Genomic DNA, 21,623 nt, shown 5'->3' on the forward strand with positions numbered 1-21,623 from the left:
TATAGGCAGGAAGTTAACAGGTCAAGTTTCAATTCTGGAATATACCATCTGATTCCATCGAAGCACCTACTTATCTCTAGAAGTAGAATCCCTGAACATCTCTTTTATTCTCCAGTCTGTGCTTTTGTTAAAAAATAAAGCATCTTAGAGTTGCAAAGAAAACGGTGAGAACAGGTCTCATAAGATAGTCATTTAACCTTGCGCATTTCATTAATTTTGAGACTTTTACTTTTGGAAGTTTCTTCAACAAATGTAGAGTCAAATGCCAGTACCTTATCTAGATGAAGGCCAGCCTTAATTAGCTAAACCTATTCCATTCACCAGCACAGATGCACATCAACAACTGAACTCACATTTAGCAAACTCACATTTATAGTTTCCCTAACTGTTTTTTTTTTAACTGATGAGATTAGATGCAGCTCTTCCATGGGTAAGTCTTACCCTATGACAGACAGATAATGTATTTTATCTTAGTTTATCTGACAGAGATGAGCACTTGGTGAATCTGAGCCAAACAAAAGACAGTAAATTTCTGTCTTAGGCATTGACTAGGTAACTACACCTTCCTTATCTAGCACTACTGCTTGTCAGCGTTAATTTTCATTGCCAATAACATCATGTACAGAAGGAAGAGAGAGAGTGTACATAGTAAGGTTCTTGAGAAGGACATCCATTGCAGCACATTTTTAGTAGAAGGAATGGTTGAGAACAGTATTTTGAAGCAACAGTACTGGTAAGAGACTTTCTCAATTAGAGAGAAAATTATCATCTCAGTTCCCCTAACTTCCCTATCAATACAGCCCATATGAACTATGTGGGACACTTAATTAAAAGCAAACTTTGAAAGGAGATCATATGACATATTAGTCTTAATTACAGAGTTCTGATTATTTACTTGAATGTTAAATAGAATATGCTGTCATTGAATCACACTGGTTTTGAAGTCACACTTGCTACAAAACCAATGAATTTGAACCATTTTGTGTAGTATGTTAAAAATAAGGAATACAGTTATGTAAAAACACAATTTGATTTTTTACAAAGTAGCCAAGAGACTTTACTAAGCACATCAAAAGACAGAAAAAGATGGGGGTTTTGAGAAACAGCTAGAAGAAGTTAACTAAAATTCTAATTAATTTCAGTAAGCATTGATATGACTTACACTTTCTTAACATCACTGAGATGTTAATGAATTCTAAGTAGTTCTCTGTTTTTAACCATTGAGTTGAAAACTGGAAGTTCCAATGAGAGTGGAACTATTCCCGTTAAGAGCCTCTGGCAGAACAAGCAGGCAGGCAACAGTAATTTGAGTGTAGCACTTTAATTAGTGAAAAGGAAAAAAAAAACAAACCTGAAAAACGAATGTAAATTGGGTCACACAGGCATAGCCAGAAGTATTAAAAGCACATCAAGTTATTCTACTTCCAGTAATTATTGTGAGTTTTGTAAACTATTTTTTGAGTTTTAAAAAGTAAGTCTGAACAAGAACGCCACCTTATTCCTCCTTATAATTCATAAGAGCACATTTAAGAATTCTATACATGTAAAATAGTGGAGTTTTAAGAAAGCTTTCAATTTGTGGTGTTGGTTGTTTTTAACAGAAGAAACACCTAGTCACTACATCTAATGTCATGTTTTGTAAGCCACCAAGCACTTTAACATTATAACAACAAATACTTGACAGTAGGAATTTAAAATGCTAAAGTTCAACACATATTAGTGAGCAAAATATATTTCAAAGCTCCATTTAGATATATTGATAACTTTAATGGGTTGTAGCAATCCTGCACAGTGCGACTGTGAAATTTAATGTGTTGCAAATTTTATCAGAGAGTTGATTTCTAAAATCAATTTGGATTTTGACACGCATGTATTGTTGAGATAAATCTAAGATTATAATATACAATTAATGGAACATGCTTATAGCTATGTCTGAAGTGATCACACAGCCTAAATGAAGCTGCAGATGGAGTGCAGCTATTTTCAGCTACTGAAAAATATGGACAATCTCTCCTGCTACTACAATTTCATGCACAGTTAGCTTCACCTCCATTTCATCCTTCTATGTTTTACACACCAGCAGTACTCTGCATCTGACAGACTGAAGCTTAAAACTTGCAGCTGTCTAAAGCAATACCGTTTAGGCTAGCTTCTGAATTAGTGTGAGACTTCATACAAAATCTCTAGAGGAGGAGAAAATAACCAAAACATTTCATTTTACCCACAGTCCAATTATGAAGTAATTAAAATATTTCACTGGACAGGTGTCAGCAGAAGCTCAGAGCAAGACAAATTCTGTGTAACAAGGATATCTCACAGCTATTTTCCACAATGTCAATTCACAAACTACTGGACCAATAACAAGAGCAGGATTAATAAATCAACTTCTTTCAAGGCTATGAAACAGTTCAAATCTGTGAACATCTCATTTGAGGCTGCACTGATACTATGCAGCATGAAGTATTTTTAGGCCTGAGGGTGTTTCACAGATAATTTGTGAAACACAGCAATTACACAAAAATTCTCAGATAGATGTGCTATTACGTTTAATTTTAAATTCTTGTTTAGAACTCAGGCACGAGTCATGCAATAGACTAACTCTTGCTCTCCCTATTTCTAGTATTTGCCACATACTTGCAAAGAGAATTAAATTACAATTCTGAAGCCTGTCCTGGAACTCCAATAGTTTGCAAGTCTGCTTGTAGCACAGACTACCAACCTGCTGTGCCACCTCATGGGAACCAATACCTGCTCACATAATGAGCAAGCTGTGTCACGTACTGGAATCCTGGTTCAGAGAAGAAAGATTCATGTACTTGGATGATTTTCAAGCATGTAGTCACAGCTTTAGCACAAACCAGAGCACCACTGCTCTGGAACTCTGCAACATGCCAGGCTGCTCATCAGAAAGTCAAACATCTTACTTTGAGATGCAGGATTTCAGAGTAAGATTAAAAATTCTGCATATAAGCAAGAGGGTAGGAAAAAAAAGACTTTAAAAACTTTCAACACCCATTCACTCTTTACTATCAAATTTTCATTAGAAAGAAGATTTCTGTGGTAATGGAAAAAAAGAGGGAGGAAAGGAAAAACTAGCATAAGGCAGCATTCAGTTTTTCTATTCTGCATGTATATAATGGAAATTCTTTAGCAAGAAGCTACTATAAATTATATTGTTAATTTTTATGTAATAGTAAAATCTCAAGCTTAATTACAGACACCTGTTGCAACCAGCACTATATATTCAGAATCATCATATTTTGGGTTGACTTGTGTTTTAACAATCTGTCAAGATAATACTAACAGTCTCCAAACACTAATTTTCCCCTGGCTAGTCTTAAAAAAAAAAGTTACTGAATACAAGTTAAAAAAAAAAAAAAAAAAAGTAAAACCTCCAGACAATCACCAAATCTGAAATATACATTTCCAAGCAGTAGTAACAGTATAAAAAATTTCCACTTTCTGAAAGAACATTCATAAGAAAAAATACAAATGATGCTTCAATAAACCATATAATCATAATGTTGTAACAATCCAATATTTCTATTCATGCACACAATATGGAAAGCATGCATTCAAATCCAGACATGAAAATGTATGAAAAGACTATCATATTCCCTCCTATAATTCATGCTGATGACTACCATATTAGCTCCAAATCTCAAATACCATTTGTATTACATTTCTTCAGAAATGTCACAGAAATAAGAATAGATAAAGTAATGATGAAAATGTACATTGCTCACATTTACTACAAAACCCAAGCAGAAAATGAAACTGGGTAAACCAACACAAACAGATTAAAAACAACTTATAACATACCATTTCTTGCTTCCTGTGAATATACAAGGAAATCAGGTTCACTATGAAGGAATTTGTCAAACAACCTTGAGACCCTGTCCAGCTCTATGCTATTAATTTTATTTATCATGACTAATATAAAAATAAGTTTTCAGACTGATAATTCTTACAGTGTGAAGTCCTGACCACAAAATGGCATTTGCTTATTCTTATACAAAGTGTGATTACCAACAAAATGAAATCTAGGTCTGATTAAGGAAATTCGGAAAAACATAAATTGATTTAATTTCTGTTATTTGATCCAACTTTTATTAACACAGTGTTTACAGTACTAAGTGACATCCTTAAGTGTGTTACTCATATTACTAAGACTTTTTTTTTCTCAGAGGTTATATTGACAGAAATGCAAGCTTACTTCCCCATCAAATGACAACTTACTTCCTCAAGCTTACTTCCCCATCAAATGACAACAGAAATTGTCCTGCTCTGTAAGTTCTTGTGCTACATCTTATGCACAGAGGCAGAACTCTTAAAAATATTACCTGAGCAAATAAAGCATCTTCTCCTTACATGAGGACATGTAGACTTGCTGCTGCTGCCAGCACAACTGTTACTGAGCACACTGGAGACCCCTTCTATTTTGCCATTCCCTGTTAGTACATTTCGGTAGACTTTATTCTGAAACTTCAGGTTTTGTCTATGTATGGATATGTACATATTTATGTATATATATATATATGTATGTATAGACATGTAAAAGAACTGGAGCATTCCCCAGAGACAAACTTTCCTTTATAAGGTTCATATATCTAGCAAAGAAAAAGCCTTACATATCAAGTCCTGTAAGGATTGTACCGAAATATTACTTTGTTAATGTATAAAACAGCACAATTTATAACTTAAAGTCTGTCAGTATTAGGAAACTACTAATTATTCATTCCCTGCCAATCTCAAGCACTTGCTTCTTGATACTTAATATATAGTACCTAACATTGTAATGAGTGGTTTTATTAAAAATTAAAGGCAGACTTTCTTTTTTAAATACTAGGCTGAATTTAACTGACAGGAGAAACCTGCTAGATTTCCTCATTAATTTTATGTTGTCAGTTATTTCACAATCTCCTAGCCATTAAACATAATTTCAGCCTCTCTCCTCCTTGAAACCTCTACTTTCCTGACAACTGATTTGTCTTTAATATATTCTAGAACACTGTTAAATTGCCACATATTAGAAAACATGTGTTCTTTTCAAGGACTCTAAAACTGCTTCCTTGATGACATACCTTAAGGAGCACAAATACTCATTTACTACAGATAAAGGAAAGGTTTTGCCTTAGTTTAACTGATCGAAGCATAGCATGAGCTCTGAGAGAGATCATTCCCAAAATATCCAGCTGTTCTCACTGCTGCAGGATGGAGCTGAGCAGTCTTGCTTCTGTTGGGTTCTGTCAGGTTCATGCCACTCCAGGAACTGGAGGCACCAGCCTTTTGTTCCTCAGGACTGACCTAAGCTACCATGGCCATTACATTAGGGCTCAATGACCAAGCAGGAGCTGTGATTAAGCACCACTCTCCTTATCCTCTTCTTTTGCCCTCTTCAAATCCCATGTACCTTCCACTCAAAAGAAGTTGGATATAGTTCCCATGTATGGTCACATCACACCAGAGACGGGCTGCCAAAGAACCAAAGATTCCTCTACTGGTACAGGGACATGATTTTAAGCAATAGGGCAAGTCTGCAAATCTAGACCTTGTAGATGTGTATTGGATTATGAATAAATGTTGCATTTTCCTCTTGAAATTATAATCCAGATTCTCATAACATGTTAAATTATTCCACAAGGGATTTGGTCCAAAACTCACCTTTCTAGTTTCCAATTGAGCTTCTTCTTGGCAGCACTCCCTGCAGAATGGATCCAACTGATTCAGATTGAATTGTCCAAGAAGGTTGCAAGAACTGCACAGCAAGTTACTGGAGAAGCCCAGCTCTCTGCAAGCTTCTGATGACAACTGTGCGCCATAAACACTTATCTGAAAGTCAATACAACGTTACACTTTAGTATTAATTCATTTTTTTAAGACTACTTTAAATGTTTAATGATTAGAAAGAGCAAGTAAGTCTCTTGTGATTGTTTTACAATAATGCCAAAATGGTCAGCCCAAGGATTCACAGCACCACCCTATTTTGAAGAAGGGTCTTAAGCTAACAGGGAATTTCAGACACTCATAAATATGTACATTTCAAGGTATGAAACCTGCCAAAATTAATTTATATACACTTCTGATAACTACTGCTTTCCTATTGCTACCTCCAAATTAAGAAAAAGCCCCAAAGGTAATGATTCAGCTGGAATGCATGTGTCTACAGCTTTCCAAAGCCCCCTCTTCAAAAAGAATTTTAGGAAGTTTTGTATCACTGAAAACACTCTTGGAAAGCAATGTAACAGCTAAGCTTGGGAAAAACACAACCAGGAAGTGATGAAATTACCCAAACCACTCAACAAGAGAAGTAAGATTTTAATTTCATGTTTGCTTTAATTTTACCAGAAAATCGTATATCCTGTAAGTGGAAGAGCAGAGAAAAACCTGCAATTCTGATTTATTAGCAATACATTACAACAGGCAAATTGAATTATATGGGTTCTATGTAAAACACCAGTTCTGCCTTTTAGGGGCAGCAAAAATAATGCAACCAAACACAACACTTAAATGATATTTGGGTTCTCATAGAATCACCAAGGTTGGAAAAGACCTCTAAGGACATTACTGAGTCCAATCATTAACCCAGCACCACAGTGTTCACCCACAAACCATGTCCCAAGTGTCACATCCACGTGCCTTTTGAACATTTCCAGAGATGGTGATTCCACCACTTCCCTGGGCAGCACATTGCAATGCCTGACCACAATTTCATTGAGGAAATTATTCCTAATATCCTATCTAAACCTCCCCTCGTGCAACCTGAGGCCATCTTCTCTCATCCCATGACTTGTTACTTGGGAGAAGAGGCTGACCCCCACCTGCCTACACCCTCCTTTCCAGCGATTGTAGAGACTGGTAAGTTCCCTCAGCTGCTCCTCATAGAACTTGTGCTCCAGACCCTTCCCCAGCTCCACTGTCCTTCTCTGGACTCAATCCAGCACCTCAACGTCTTTAATGTAGCAAATTCACATTCCTACTTTTCTACACATGGATTTCTCATGCCTTGGCTTAAAACCTTCCCTTCCATCTGCTTGTTTTGGAGGAGAAAATGTGAGAAAGGAAATTAAGAGAGAAGGGAGAAGGTTTTCCCTGATGCTCCTCAGTCTGTGTAAAAGACCTCAGGCAAAACTTGCTACATCCAAAGCACCAACAAAACAATCAGCACCACCGTGTTCAGGGATGAGTGAGAAGGCAACACAAACCGCACTGGATGATAACAGACTAAGACTCGGAAGAATTACGCTGGGCCAAACAGGAAAGTACAGAAGTAAAACTGAGTTTGCCATTCAGCAAATCAGACTTCACATTTACACATCATCTAATCCCTCAGCACACCCAAGCAGAGACAAAACTCTTTTCCTCTGCTGAAGTGCCCAACCTACAGCTGAAGGAGACATGTCACTTATGTGACAGAAAATATTCTGGGTTGGGAATTGGCAGAAAATATACTAGGTGCTTCATTATTCTGTTTCTCTGTATCTGCTAAAAAAAAGAGTTAAAGCATGAACAGAGAAGTATAACATACAAAAAACTACTCTGTCAGACAGAAAGCTATTTTTCTTCTTCCTATAAGATACTGTATGACAGCAGGCATGCAAAATAGAACCTTGTTCTATTGGAATAACTTTTTTTTAAGTATTTTTACTAATGTATTTAGTTTTTTTAGCATTTTGTATTTATCATTTTTATGTATTTGTTTTCTTAGGAATACTGACAATAAGAAACACAACAACACAGTAGTATAAAAAAAACTCCTAAGGAGCATTCAAAACACTGCCAAAGCTACATTTTAATTATTGTTCACTTATTAAATTAATGATAGTAGTAACCAAAGCAATTTTCTTGCACCTTGCTGCTTGCCATCCACCCATCCCTTTGATGCTTTACCATCTTTTCACCACTTTTGAATCTGTTCACCTTGGAGCAAAACCAGGGCTACTGGCATTGTCCCTTACACCAACAGTGTATGAAGGTGAGCAACGACTCCATCACATGGTAATTCCTCACTGAAGCCGTTGTGGTTACAGGGCAAGCTTAAAACAACTTGAGAATACTTGACAAAACTACAGAGAGGTAAAGGAAAAAACAGATAGAAGAAAGTCGCTCTCCCTAATATTTTTCTTTAGCTTTTAGTACTTTAACTATCATATTATCCTGAAATAATACATATGCTAATCATAATAAATGTCTCTGATTGGGACTGGAAAAAACCCCTCACACTTCAGAAGGTAAATTCCCATCAGAACAAGGTAATTTCAGCTCCTTAGCAAGTGATGCGCCTCATTTCATCACCATTTTCTCCTTCAAAGCTTTGACTGCAAATACACGTTACACTGTTGCTTTGTTTTCACACTAATAATTTAATCTATTAAACCCAAGGTAGCACCAATACAAACTGTTTCAGGAAGAAGGCAGAAGCAGAGCCCACTCTCCGCCACGGCCGCAGAGAGGGTGGAGCCGCCCACAGCTCCCGCACCGGGACACGTCTCACCCCGCCTCCCCCGCCCTCGCACCCGCTCTCTTTCGCTCAGGAGTCGCAGCCGCGCTCAGCCCGCAGCGCGAGCACGCTAGCCGGCCCTCACCGCCTGCAGCCCCAGGAGCCAGCAGAGCCAGCGCCGCCCCAGCACAGCCAGCTCCGCCGCCGCCATCTTGTGCCGGAGCGCCCTGCCAGCGCCGCCGGGGGCCGCGGAAGGACCTCACCCACCGCGGGTGACCGGCACGCCGCCTGATGCGGGAGAGCACACGCGTGCTCCCAGCCCGCGGCACCGCAAGCAGAAACAGCTAACCCAGAATATCTCCTGGAATTTTAGAGCAAAGATGCTCTAGTCTGTTCAGAGCGGTGCTTCGCAGCGAGGCTAAAGGAACTGCCGTTCCCCAGCGCTGGTCGGGCATTGCGCAAACAACCCTGAATAAAGCCTTTTCCCCTTTCTCGGAAATTGCAGCCAACCGGCACATCGGCCCCCAGCCCCCTGACTGACAGCAGATCTGACCAATAGTATTGTGCTTCTCCCAAGAGCCGTGATGCCTGCGGCCAATGAGAATGGGAGGATGGGCGGGACTGAAAGCAGCCCTTCCAATCAGGAAGGGACGCATGTAGGCGGGACATGGCCTCGCTCCGGCGGCTCAGCGCCGCGGGGAAGGCGGAGTCAGCCTCAGGGGGCGGGGCGGCTCCGAGCCGGGCCAGTCGGGCCGCGGCAGGGGCGGGGCCGCGGCAGCACCGGCCAATGGCGGAGGCGCGGGGCGGGGCGGGCCCGGCGGGGGCGGGGGCGGGCGCGCGGCCGGGCGTTCGGTTGCTGAGCAGCGCGCGCAGGGCGGGCGGGCGGGGCGCGGCGGGGGCCGGGCCGCGCGGGCGGGGCGGGCGCGCTGCGGGCCGTGCGCGGCGATGTGAGAGCGGCGGCGCCGGGCCCTGTCCGCGCCCCCGGCCGCGCTCCCTCCGTCCCTCCGCGCCCGCGCCGTCCCCGCGGCTCCCGCCGGCCCCCGCGGGCCGGGCCCCGCGTTATGTCGTGATCCCGGGCGGGCGGCGCTGCTGCTGCTCATGGGGCTGCTCAGGATTATGCTGCCGCCCAAGTTGCAGCTGCTGGCGGTGCTGGTCTTCGGGGTGGCCGTGCTGTTCCTGGAGAACCAGATCCAGAAGCTGGAGGAGTCCCGCGGCAAGCTGGGTGAGCGGCGGCGGGCGCGGCCGGGGCGAGGCGCGGGGGGCGGCAGCGCCGGGGCTGAGGGAGCGGGCCGGGCTGGAGAGCCCCGGCGGGCGCTGCTCCGCCGGCTCCGTGCGCTGCCGTGCCGCCGCGCCGCGGGACCGGAGCGGTGCGGGCCGGCCGCTCTGCAGAAGGGCTGTCCGCGGCGGGCTCGGCCTCGAGTTCATTTGTTTGTTCTGCGATATCAGGAGACCTGTGAGAGGTCAGTGCTGGGAAGGCAGACGTGTCTGTGGTGTCTGAACGGGTTTTGTCAGAAGAGCCGCGGTGCCCAGAGCCGTGGGCAGCAGCGGCCGGCCTGCCCGTGCCTCCTCAGGCACCTGACGAGGGAGGAGAGAGGCAGCCGTGCTGCCCAAACTGAGCCTGGTGCTGCTGCTGCTGCAGCGAATTAGCATCTTCTTCACATCTAATTTCTGATTCAGGCGTTTTACTAACGCTTAGCACTGTAATGGAAAGCACGGTGTTAAGAAAAGAAAGCTAAAGACATCGCTCTTAAGGACAAATGGGTAATTTGTTTAACTCTTATTTAGTGTAGGATGCTATTTTCTGCATTTACTGAGTGTAGTTAGTGATTTCTTAGAGTGTCACTGAGCTGTACTTAACAGAATAGTGATGAACTAGAAGTCTCTTGAGTAAAATTTGTTCTTCTCTTCCTGCCTTAAAAGGATATTTTTAGAGTAAATATCTGCCTGGTAGGTAACATCTTGCTACTTTGTCTGTTTTGCATAAGGCTACAGAACTTGTAAAGATTTTACATTAGTTAATGAAAGGTCTCAAGGATGTGAAAAAACACCATTTTCAACCTAGTTTGTGGTGCTTAGGACTTGTGAAAACAGAGCACTGAGACTTTGTGGTGTATACAAGAGCAAGAGCTGGTTTGCACACATTGTGGGTTTGCTTTCTCATATTATTCTACTAATATATTTAGAGTATTAACTATGGTTAATAGTGTAAATTTAAGTTTGAAGGAAGAAAAGTGCAGATCATGTTCCTTCTGGTGTTAACACTAGAAGTGGATTTGAGTCACATGGCAAGTTTAACAATAAGTTTTTAACAGAATCCACATAACTTAATGTTGAGCTGTATGAATGCCATTGGAATTTTACTTCACAGCATTTCTTTTCACTCTCTGAACTGCATATTACAGATTAGAACCCTGAAAATTGCAGTGGCTTGAGTTGAGGGAGGCCCTTACTCTGCATACTTTTCAACTGAAAGTTCCTACCAATTATAATCGAGGCATTTTTTTTGCAGGGTCTCAATAACTTTAAACAAACATTTGAAGAAGAAAATGAATGAAATTGGAAGATAAAGCAAGCAAGTGCTGCCATAGTGCTGAAGGTTCAGTGGTATTTTGTATACATCTGCTTTAAAGTGGTTCATAGCCATGGCTTCAATGCTTCTGTTGCTGATAGCGTGTTACTTTAGGGAAATCTACCTCCTGGCATGAAAAGAATAACATAATGCCTCTGAGAATAAAGAATTTTGCTGGTAAAACCTCTTCTTCCTCCTTAATATATACGCAAGTGACATGTTTAAGTTACATACTTATAGGATTAAAATATTCATACTGCTTTGGGACAAGAATCTAATTACTGTCTTCTGCTGATTTTATTTCTTAAGGAGAAGAGAAAACTGCTGTAAAGTTTCTTAAATGTAAGATGGAAAGATTTGCTTTGTCCGTAACTTACTGGTGATTCTCCAAAACCTGTAGAAGGAAGGGGAAAAGGGCTTTCTGTAGCAGCTTTGAACTCAGATTCCATTTCTTAGTGTGAGAATATGCTTTGTTAAAAATCTGTCTGAATGTCTCCCTTTTCACATGTTTGGTATGTATTTTATGGCTAGCAAATATTAAGGTTTCATTATGGTTTTTTTACCATCGTGGGTGGTTATATTTCTGCTGAGCTGCAATACAGAAAATGTTTTTTTCCAAATCAAAGTAATTAATTGGCCTAATGTACTTGAATGCCAAGTTTTCTCCCTGCCCCCTAAAAGAATGGGAGTGGTGTGCGTGTGTGAAATGATACTGTGATTTTAGGGTAAGGACAGAGTAGCTCATTTGGTTTTTCAGTTGTGTTTCAGTGGGTGCTTTATATCAGAAGTCATGTTGCACAGCATTTGGGGCTGGGTTTTGAGCTATGCCATGTGTTTGCATTGATATATGATAAACTGTCATCTTGGAAAGCTCTTGTAAGAGTTAGGCATTGGCTAGGAAAACCAAGTGACTTCAGATTTGATAGCAAAACAATTGTGCAGTCTTATCAGCAGTTCTAAAAATTTTCAACTGTGCTTTCTGACAGAAAGGTCTTTGTCCAATTCCTTCACAAATTAGCAACTCCAGATTCTGTAGTGAACAGCTGGGGGCCTTAATTTCAGTTTAATAACTTAAGATATCTTGCCTGCAAGGTGAAATTGCAGCATGTTTCTGAGTGAAAAAAAAATGGCAACCTCCTTTCTTCCTGTAAGACTTTATTATATAGGTAATGTCAGTCACCCTGACAAGCTTTTCTAAGTTGAGAAGTATGGGATGTGTAAGCAAATGAGCATCACAAATGCTGCTGCTGCTTTTTGTCTCAGTGATGAAATTACTATGATCCTTTAAAAGGATATTTGTAAACCCGTGGGCTTCTTCATTTGAAAAATAACTTCCTAATTAAAAAGAAGTAAATCAAAATATGAACTTTAACTTCTTTGTAGCTCTTTACGAATAGTGTGTAGTGGTGAGATCACAAGCAGAGTGTGAACAATTTGAAATACTTTTTTTATTGGTGAGATTTGTACCTACAGCTATTAATCTTTCGTATTATTTTCAGGTTTACATGATAAATTAACATTCTCTCTGGACTAAGCTGTCCCTAATTGCCAGTGAGAACTTTATTGTTTTTATTTAAGCCTGGTGTAGGTATGTGCCTGTTAGCTCTAGGAATGCACAGCTCTAATAGAGAATATTGCACAGGAAAGGCAAATGTTGAGGTTTCACTGTCGTTCCTGGAACAGAAGAACAGAAGTAATGTCTGACTGTCACTTTTGGGTTTTGGAAGCCTACCAAGTGTGGTTCTGCCTTTGGTATAAACTGACCTAGCATTTAACATGTTTAATGTGTACCATGCCATCTCCTGCATTGCCATTAGTATTTGTGGAGAGTTGGACCAAAAAAAATGATCCAGCTGGATGTAATCAGTCCCTATCTTCTCTTCCCTCCCTGAGATTTTGTAAATTATTGGTGGGGAGAAGGAAGAGGGAAGTTCATATGTGTTCTAGTTCTTCTGTGGAAATAATGATGTTTTACAACACCAAGCACTAGAAGCACTTCATGTTTGGCCAGGGAAGTGGGAGAAGACAATGCCTCATTTGAGGATTGAAGTCTGTAGGATTGATCAGAGAAGGTGAGGATAGCAGCTGGAAAAGGATTGCGCTTTGGTGAGGTGGAAATTAAGTAATAGTGCTGCTTTCTAGCACTTCAGTGATGTTTACATATTCCATTTGGAAAAAGTCTAGTCTGAGAAACATGATATACTGTAACAGTGAAAGCACGGATTGAACCTGCTTCAGATCATGTTGAAACACTTCTTAGCTGTAATGTGGGAGTGTTTGTTCTCTTAAGTGAGAAACAAAATAATGGCTTGTATGTATTAATTCAGCACCTTAAATTCAGCATATAAGAGTCTGTAATTTAAAAGAGAACCCTAATATTTTAATTTTTTTGTTTGTTTTGTTTAAAAATAATTAAACAATAATTAAATAATTCAAAAGGCTAAGGCTCTTTTCCTAATCCCAGGAAAGAAAATTTAATTGATGATTTATTGCCAGATTAAAAAAAAAAAAGGTAGTTTCTTAGTGCCTGTGGCCCTTTCTGGGGTATTGTCTTTCTAAGCACTGTGTGTACCTAATAAACCACTGTTCCCCTGAAGTTAAAGGATTTAACTTCCCAATGATTAAATCTTATGCTTTATGGAAATATAAAGTTTTCTGCTTTTTTGGAATGATGAAATGATAGGCATCTCATGTTTCTTTCATTTAGAAATAAAAATTCTCCTGTTGGTAGGCTTGCCTGTTGCATGTTGTTGGAAAATCCCTCAGAAAACTTAAGTTGTCTGTTCTAACAGAGCACTCATGGTTCCTTAGCATATTGTTATTTATAATTGAACATTTGTAAAGAGGAACACTGAACATTTATAAAGAAAAGTTAGTGATTATTGGCAGGTCTACTCACACACCACGATGCAGATAATTTCCTAGCATATTTTAAAATATTGTCTTGTTACCCAGTAGCTATTATTTGCTGCTGAGTTGCCCTAGGCATTCCTTCAGAAGCTGTTTTATTGTATACTGGGTTTCCTGAAATAAGAATTGTAGTGCTGCTTCCTTAGTATATCTCCATCCAGTGGAACTTTCTTCCACTTTGTCTTGATGGTTTTTTCATATTTTTTCACTTGGTTCCCTCTTACCGTTCCCTTCCACCATGCCTCCAGTTGTCCCAGACAGTTTCAGAATAAATTTTATACTATTCCCGTAGAACAATTGTACTTCCCACTGAAAACTGTGATATTGAATAATTGTATGAATTTTGGTTTACTTTTTGTTCATGTTATTGTTCGTGTTTTTGTATTTCTTTATAACTTTTTGGGGAATAAATGTTGCAGCTGTTGTATTTTCTGTGAAATTGGTAATGTCTGAATTTTGACGAGTACAGAACTGTGCACATTCCCAAGCATACAGCAAGGCAGCTCAGATTTGTTGATGGGCTCTGTGACTTGATCTCACCCCTTTTTGCTGGTACCCCAACAGCTGGTTATAACAGTGGAAATAAGAGGCAAAACTTTTTAAAATACCTTTCCCCTTCTGAAAGGCTGCATGTGAGAAACTTTAGTATTGTTGGACCTAATTTGCAGGCATCGTGCTTTAAGTAAAATAACTTGGAGAATTGGTGATGTGCTGACAGCTGTGCCTTTGCTTCTAATAGCAGATGCTGTGTTGGAAAGTTATCTCGCAGGGGGTTATTTTTATTAGAGATATTTTGAGGGCAGTTCTGAGAGGTGAAGTGGACTTGAGAAATCAGATAAAGCACCTCCAGTCCTTCCGAGTCCCTCCAGCCATGGGCGGTGGATGAAGTAATCACCAGGTAAGGTACTCTATCTTTCTGGATTCTCCATTGAAAAAGGCCAAATTTGGGCCAGTATGTATCTGTCTGTGTTACTTAGTAAGGCACAAATTGAGTTGAAGAGCGCATGGAAATCCTGGAAAAAAGACATGTTTGTAAATCACCTTTTTAGGATAGAAAAGGCTTGTTGGGCAGCCAAAGAAATGTGAGTACCATGTTCTTCATTGTGAATTAATGCAGTATTAAAAATTTGTAGTGATGGCTGTGAGGTAGCTTAACTGTGAGTTCAAGGCTGACAACCTCAGGAGAAAGTGTTTCAAGGAGTTCTGCATCCTGTTCTTCCATATCATTGTTTTTCTGCTTAGGAAGAGCGATTGGGTTATTTCAATAATGAAATACCTGGCAGGTTTTCATTTTGTGCTTAGCGCTCTAAAAGGAAAAGTGGTAACACTACAGGAAATGAGAAAATAATGCATTTGATGCCTTTATTTACTCTGTGCTAAAGCAACTAAAACAGCATCATGGCATAACGGCATGCTAGTGCTCACTTTGTTTTTCTTGTCTGTTTCCTACTTCTGAGCATGCTGAAACTAAGTAAAATTTTCATGTCTGCAATATACCTCTGAAATCCAATGACTGGAAGTTCCTATGTCCTTCTTTTTTCCTTAGTTCTCACTGGAGGTTAGTATTTAAATACTACCTGTCCAAAAGAGACCTTGTTAAACCACTTAAACCTTGGATTTAGTATAATGGATGAAACCATTGCTTTCCAGTTTGCCATGGTTGCCAAGGGAAGTTGTGGATGCTCCATCCCTCGGAGTGTTCAAGGACAGGTTGGACGGGTCTTTGAGCAGCCTGCTCTAGTGAAAGGTGTCCCTGCCCATGGTAGGGGTGTTGGAACTAAATGATCTTTGAAGTCTCAACCCAAGTCATTCTATGATTCTATATACATGTGAAATGAAATAAATTGTAGATTTTTTTTTTCTTCCTTTTTTCAGAAAACTGATATATTTGCAGCTGGGTGGGGCTTTTTTGGTTGGTTGGTTTTTTTATTTGGTTTTTTGTCGCTGTTGAGCCGCTAGCAGAGAAAAGACCCAGTTCTCAGTGGCAAGAAGGAAAAAGACCTTTATTGTTTTGATTTCATCGTATATATAGAGTTTTCAAAGGTCACCCAGATTGGTCAGTCAGAAACCTCCCCCTAGGCCTGATTGGCCAGGCCTGCACCATCCAAATCCTGGGACACTGTTTTCAATAACATCCAAACTTTATCTTTATTTATAAAACACAAAAGGAATTCTCATGGGAAAGACCTGTGCTAGCCACAGAATTTTTTTTTGCATAGCTTTGTATTGCTCCTGGCTGTTGAAGTTAGGGATATTTGAGCAGTTCATGAACAAGTCATTTCTATATCTACTGACTGGCAGCCATGAGTCACTCACTGCTAGACTTATTCTGACCAGACTCATCTTCCAATAATGAGCACCTTCCCTTAAATTCTTGCTTCTCTTTAGGAAATAGATGGCTTTTGCATATGGAATCCTCCATGTATTATCACTTCAATGGATCAAAAGACAGTCTTTTTGTGTAACTGTGTGCAATCTGTAGTTTTTGTCACTTATCTGAAGTGTAGTTAAACCTTGTCAAAGCAGTATTAAAATAGTGGTAAGAGCTTTGCTTGAAATCTGTTTATGTATCTGAAATACTAGCCTGGCAAGCATAATGAAAGTTCCATGCTGTAGAAAAATAGCTGAACTAGTACATGTATTTGCATTATTTTTTCAACTGGAAATAAAAGATAAAAGACTGAGTGAAAGGACTCCAGTGTTGAGAGAGGCATCTGAAATTTGGCCAGCTGGCTGCAGCCTTTCATAAATCTGTACAGACTCTTAGCTGCAATCTGGGGGACAAGCGGTATCTTTTTCAAACCCTCAGCTTGTGGTGCTCAAGCCTATCAGTTGCGCTGGATTTGCCTACTCCCCTGAAAACCTGTGGCACTGTGAAGCTGTTGTGCTCAAAGCCCAGCATCTTGAGAACAGTGGCATTCAGAGACGTCTCCGTCCACTTAGGAGAGAAGAGCAAACCTCTTTCCTTTCTGGACTTGGCCCAGCTGGTTCTTTATTCAGCCCCCAGCTCCTAACCACTTGACCTTTTAAGTTTTGGAGAACTCAAGTCCCACCATTTGGCATTCCTATCAGTAATTGCCTGTAACAAAATAACTGCTAGTGTTGATTGTAGTTGATATGCCCAGACACTTCCCTAAAGATACCAAGTCTTGATACCCATGGAAGTGTTCTTGTTGCACTGATTTGTATGGTTCTGTGTCAGGAATATGCTGACAATCAGGACATCAGTGTTACTGCAGGATGTGCCCTAGTGTGTCAGGGACTGGCTTCATATTGAGTGTCTGTATTTTACCAAGTAATTATTTCATTGCTGCAAATTGATTTTTTATGGCTATAAATTAAGAGCATGCTTTTACCATACAGGTATTGTTAGCAAATGTGTCTGCAGAAAACCCAATTGTGCCTGTGTGTCTTTTTATTGTCTTTAGTACTCAGCATATTATTGTTGTCCTTACTTTGCAATATCCTTGTGTCATCATGGTTTCAATAACATTACTGCTGTAAAAATTATTATTCAAGCTTTTGGTAGTGATAAAATTCATCATGAGTAGCTAGAAGTCTAGGGCAGTGAAAGAATTAATAAGATAATTAAATTATGAAAAGTATTTGGAAAGAACTTTTCTGTCACTTTGGCCCAGTCTTTGTCTTCCTCCTTCATGTCCATCTTCTACATCTGGTTAGAGTTTAAAATGACAGCTGACACCCTTTTTTTTTCATCAACTTGCTGTTTAATTCTGAATACTAATTTGTGTTGAAACATATGTAAAACTTAAGTGGTGTTTTGATAAAACAGCTTTTGATGATTTTGAAGTGTTTATGCAAACCTTGTGCATAATTGCTGTAAAACTGTAAAGAGTGTGGGGATGGGTTCTTAGGTTCCTTAAATTAAAATGCATATATTCTCCATTTACTTCTGTAGTGGCTTTTCTCTCAGATGGTCTTATTTTCTTCTCCTTTTTTTCTAATACATATAAAAACACATAGGTGAGAGTATGGAGCATATAAATTTATGATGTATATAATCCAATGAAATAGAAACCTGATTTGTGTATATAGTCGTCACCCTCCTTGTCTATATTTTCCAGTGCTGTAATATAGGACTGATCTTTCTTGGACGACAGATTGAAAGGCAGTAGCATTTAATTTCACTTTGAAAAAGGTGTGAAAGGGCTATTGAGAATATGAAGGAACTTGGAGATATGAGAGAAATTGGACCAAGATTATGCTTATGCGTCTCACTTTCTGCAAAGTGAAAAGGAAAATCCAGTTTAATTATTTTTTTTCCCCTTGAATCTTTTCTCTGCATATCTTTCCACTCTCTATTATCTTTTTTTCGGGATTTGTTGTTATTGAACATATTCAGAACTATTGCATAAATAGTATATCTTTGTATTTTCTTTGAAATATTTGCATTTCTTTACATTCATTCTATGGAGGGCTTTGGAGGAATAGAAGTCTCTTTTTGCAAAACATGGAATTTGCAATGAGTTTTAATCTACAAAACCTTAATCAACAATTGATTATATTATATTGGTGTAGATATTGATCATTCATTCGGAGCAAAGAATTTCACTAGTTCGAAGAAGGATTTACAAATTTAGAGTAAAAGTCAAAAGATAGGATGTGAAAATGAGAGAATCTTATTCTGGCAAATTAAATATATAAAAATTGTCTCAATAATAAAAGAAGGCACTCTAAGATTTTGGCTCCTTTAGCATTTGAATGACAGATGTAAATTAAGGAGAAGAAGTTTTTTTGGATAATGTAATTTAAAAGTTTTTATTCTTTCAAGAAAAGAGGATTAATTTTTTAAAAAGCTGAGTCCAGCCTCATCCTTCCACTGTCTGCAGTAAAACTAATATTTCACAGGATTTTGTAACCATGCTGAAGGACAAAAACACTACACCTTGTCTCCTGACCAAAACATTCTTGAGCACAAGCGTGTGATCACTTTCTGAAGATGTGGGTTTATACCTGGCACACAAAACAGCTAGTGTGAGGATCTGTGTATTTTGAAACAAAGCCATAATGTCAGGGTTTTTTTGTATGCTGGTGTTGAATTAAGTGTTCCATTGGTTGAATCCTGTTTCAGCTACACTCCCTGGGAGAACTTCAGACCCAAGGTTTTTCAGCATCTCATTTGTAAGTAAACCCTCAGCAGTGTGCACTCTTAAAAGTGTGAAAAGGTATTTTCCTGGGAAAATACTTACAATATGATACTATTCTTGATACATTATCCTATGAACTGAGATGACCATAGCACTAAAATGCTTTCCCGTAATCAAATTGGTGCCTTTGGGAATATTGACTGTTTTACAGTTTGTTCCTCCTTTTTTTTTCTTTTTTAATTTAAACCAAACAAAAGATGCTCACAAAGCCATCCTGCTTATCTGAGAGTAATTTAGACTGTTTTAATAGATTTAGGCAGATTAACTAGTTTGTATTAAGTTTGTTGATTCTGCCAACAAGGCAAGCTTTTGAAGATAAGTACCTAGTAAATGGTTTGCTGTTTTATGATGAAGTGATTAGATCTTGCTGTCCAGTTTGATGACTTCAAGCTGAGTATAGTGGAATTGGACTGACTGTTTTTGAACTCCATTTCACTTAGGTAGCATTTCAAGAATATATATATATTTGCTTTTTGAAGACTTCTTGTTATAAAAATGATCTTTTGGTGTATGAGCATTTAGTGGGAATTGGAATGTTTTGTAATTTTAATGTGTTTCTATTTTTATCAAAACCATTATTTTAAAATACTTCAGTGTGTCTTTCACTGTACTCTGTACATTGTTAATCCAATGTGCTAATTGCACTGCTGCTGTTGGTTTGAGCGAAGGCAAAACTTGCTCTGGTGTTTTCGCCGAGCCTCTTTAGATTTAAAGTTAACTTCAATAGGAGTGTATTGAATATTTTTGTTGATCAAATTGTAAAGAATACCCTAGAAAATTTCTGGCATATTGCTTGATTTGTACCTGTAAACAAGGGCTTACTGTCTGTGCTGGATGTGTATGCAGAAGTCTAGGTGTTTTCTGCTATGACAAGTACCAGAATGTCTAACTTTCTTGTGGGCAAGTAATATTTATTCTAGTCCTTGAACTGCCACACAAACATGCATTCTGAGCCAAAAGCACAGGCTGAATGACCAGGAATACCTATCTAAGCTTACACTTAAACATAGCAGTGTTTATGACCTGTCATGTCTGGTACAGGCTTGAATTTTGTCTTTGAAACTATTCATATGGCCAAAGCAGTTAGGGTTAAGTAAAACCTTCTACACAGAATTCAGTTGGAGCTGCTTTTATTCAAAAATTTTATATTTTGGGGAAAGATTTTGGAATGGTTAATAAAGTAAAATTGCTACCAGTCATAGAGGTGTGTAAGGGGGCTTGAGAAGTCACAGATGAGCTATTGAAGTTAGCAGAGGGTGCATAAAATGTTCTCCCAGCAGTATGCCTGGCACTCTGGTGGGAGAGTATCACCCCACTGATAGCCAGGGTAAGAGCCAAAGCTGTGCCCAGATCCTCCACCAGCGGGAATCAGAGCCTGGAGCATGAAGTTAAAGCGCTCTTGATTTCAGTTGAGTGTAATGCTTTGGGCCTTTAGCAGCAGAGATGGCATATGTTTGCTTCTGGATGGGAAGGGACAGCCATCCCTTCATCCAACCCAGAAAAATAATGGTACAGGATACTAGTCAGACTTCTTAGTTATTCCTGAGGCATGTTAAGGGAATTTGGCCTAAGGGCAAATTTGTCTTGTAATCACATGGTCAGGCATAGAGGAGAATGTTAAAAATTAAATTCTAGAGAGGGTAAGAGAAGAAGAAAGGATATGTATTTGAGGATCAGTGCAACTTTTGCATTTGCGAGCTATCCACAGTCTTTCTGATCCCAACAAAAAGCCAGTGAGTATTGGGAAATATGTTTATTTTCAAGGCTGGCATCACTCTAGTTTAATACTCTGAAAATGTAGTTGCTTCTGATTCCTATTGCTTTGTCATTTGCCCTCTGCAATGCCAGACTCTTCTTCCTGATGTGAAAAGCCAGCATAAAGCTGAGGTGTTGGTTTAGCACAAAGAAATGATAAATCAAAGAGCAAAACATTTAAATGTATCCTCTTTTGGTTTTCCTGTCTGTGCTTTCCAAACCATACTCTGAAAAATATGGTCTCGCTGACATGCTTGTGGGGGCATTTTTCTAAACATTTGTGGTTGCTGGAGCAACGCAAAGCATTGTTTCTACTGATTTTTATGTGCCTACTTAAGTGTGATTGCATACTGCAGATGGCAAGGCAGTCTTAATATGAGAATTAAGAAAGAGAAATAGATGGTAAATTATTCACATATCAAGTTTAAAGAAAGAAAATGTGTGAAGGAGGAATGGAGATACTGAAAGATGTTTGGGTTTTTTTCCTTGTTTTAATCCATAATAAAAAACCCTTCATTGGAAACTGAATGACTAAGAACATTAGTGGTGATTATGTGGAGGTTTTAAATACATGCACACTTTGGGGGGATGGAAGCTTGTGTCAAGGTTGCAGTTGAAAGCACCTATTGTTTTGCAGTAAGTAATGGTATGTAATAAATTTCTTAAACTGGTGCTATAAAATATTCATACAAGATAGTTGTTTTGATGGAAATGATGAGAAAAGGTTTTAAATGTTAAGTGAGATTGAAATTTTAGTTTTCAAGAATGAATCTAGGAAAAT

General features: G+C 39.3%; 2 protein-coding genes across 4 annotated transcripts in view; one reads left to right on the forward strand and one right to left on the reverse strand.

Annotated features, from left to right (window-relative positions):
* SELENOF (selenoprotein F) overlaps window positions 1-8,956 on the reverse strand; it is a 33,077-nt gene extending 24,121 nt beyond the window's left edge. For all 3 annotated transcript variants that reach the window (XR_014853749.1, XR_014853748.1, XM_085068005.1), the window contains exons 1-2: window positions 8,586-8,956; window positions 5,665-5,832 (exon numbers count right to left, since the gene is read on the reverse strand). Coding sequence is in view for 1 of the 3 variants with exons in the window: in XM_085068005.1 (XP_084924131.1) it covers window positions 5,665-5,832; window positions 8,586-8,651 (234 nt within the window). In the remaining 2 variants the exon portion in view is untranslated. The remainder of the gene's footprint in view (window positions 1-5,664; window positions 5,833-8,585) is intronic.
* Window positions 8,957-9,334: 378 nt separating this feature from the next.
* Window positions 9,335-21,623, forward strand: part of HS2ST1 (heparan sulfate 2-O-sulfotransferase 1) — a 78,113-nt gene continuing 65,824 nt past the window's right edge. Inside the window, exon 1 of the mRNA XM_085068006.1 lies at window positions 9,335-9,662. Coding sequence (XP_084924132.1) covers window positions 9,539-9,662 — 124 coding nt within the window. The 5' untranslated portion in view covers window positions 9,335-9,538. The remainder of the gene's footprint in view (window positions 9,663-21,623) is intronic.

This window comes from Lichenostomus cassidix, chromosome 8 (genome assembly GCF_008360975.1).
Source record: "Lichenostomus cassidix isolate B80296 chromosome 8, HeHo_3.0, whole genome shotgun sequence".
NCBI lineage: Eukaryota > Metazoa > Chordata > Aves > Passeriformes > Meliphagidae > Lichenostomus > Lichenostomus cassidix.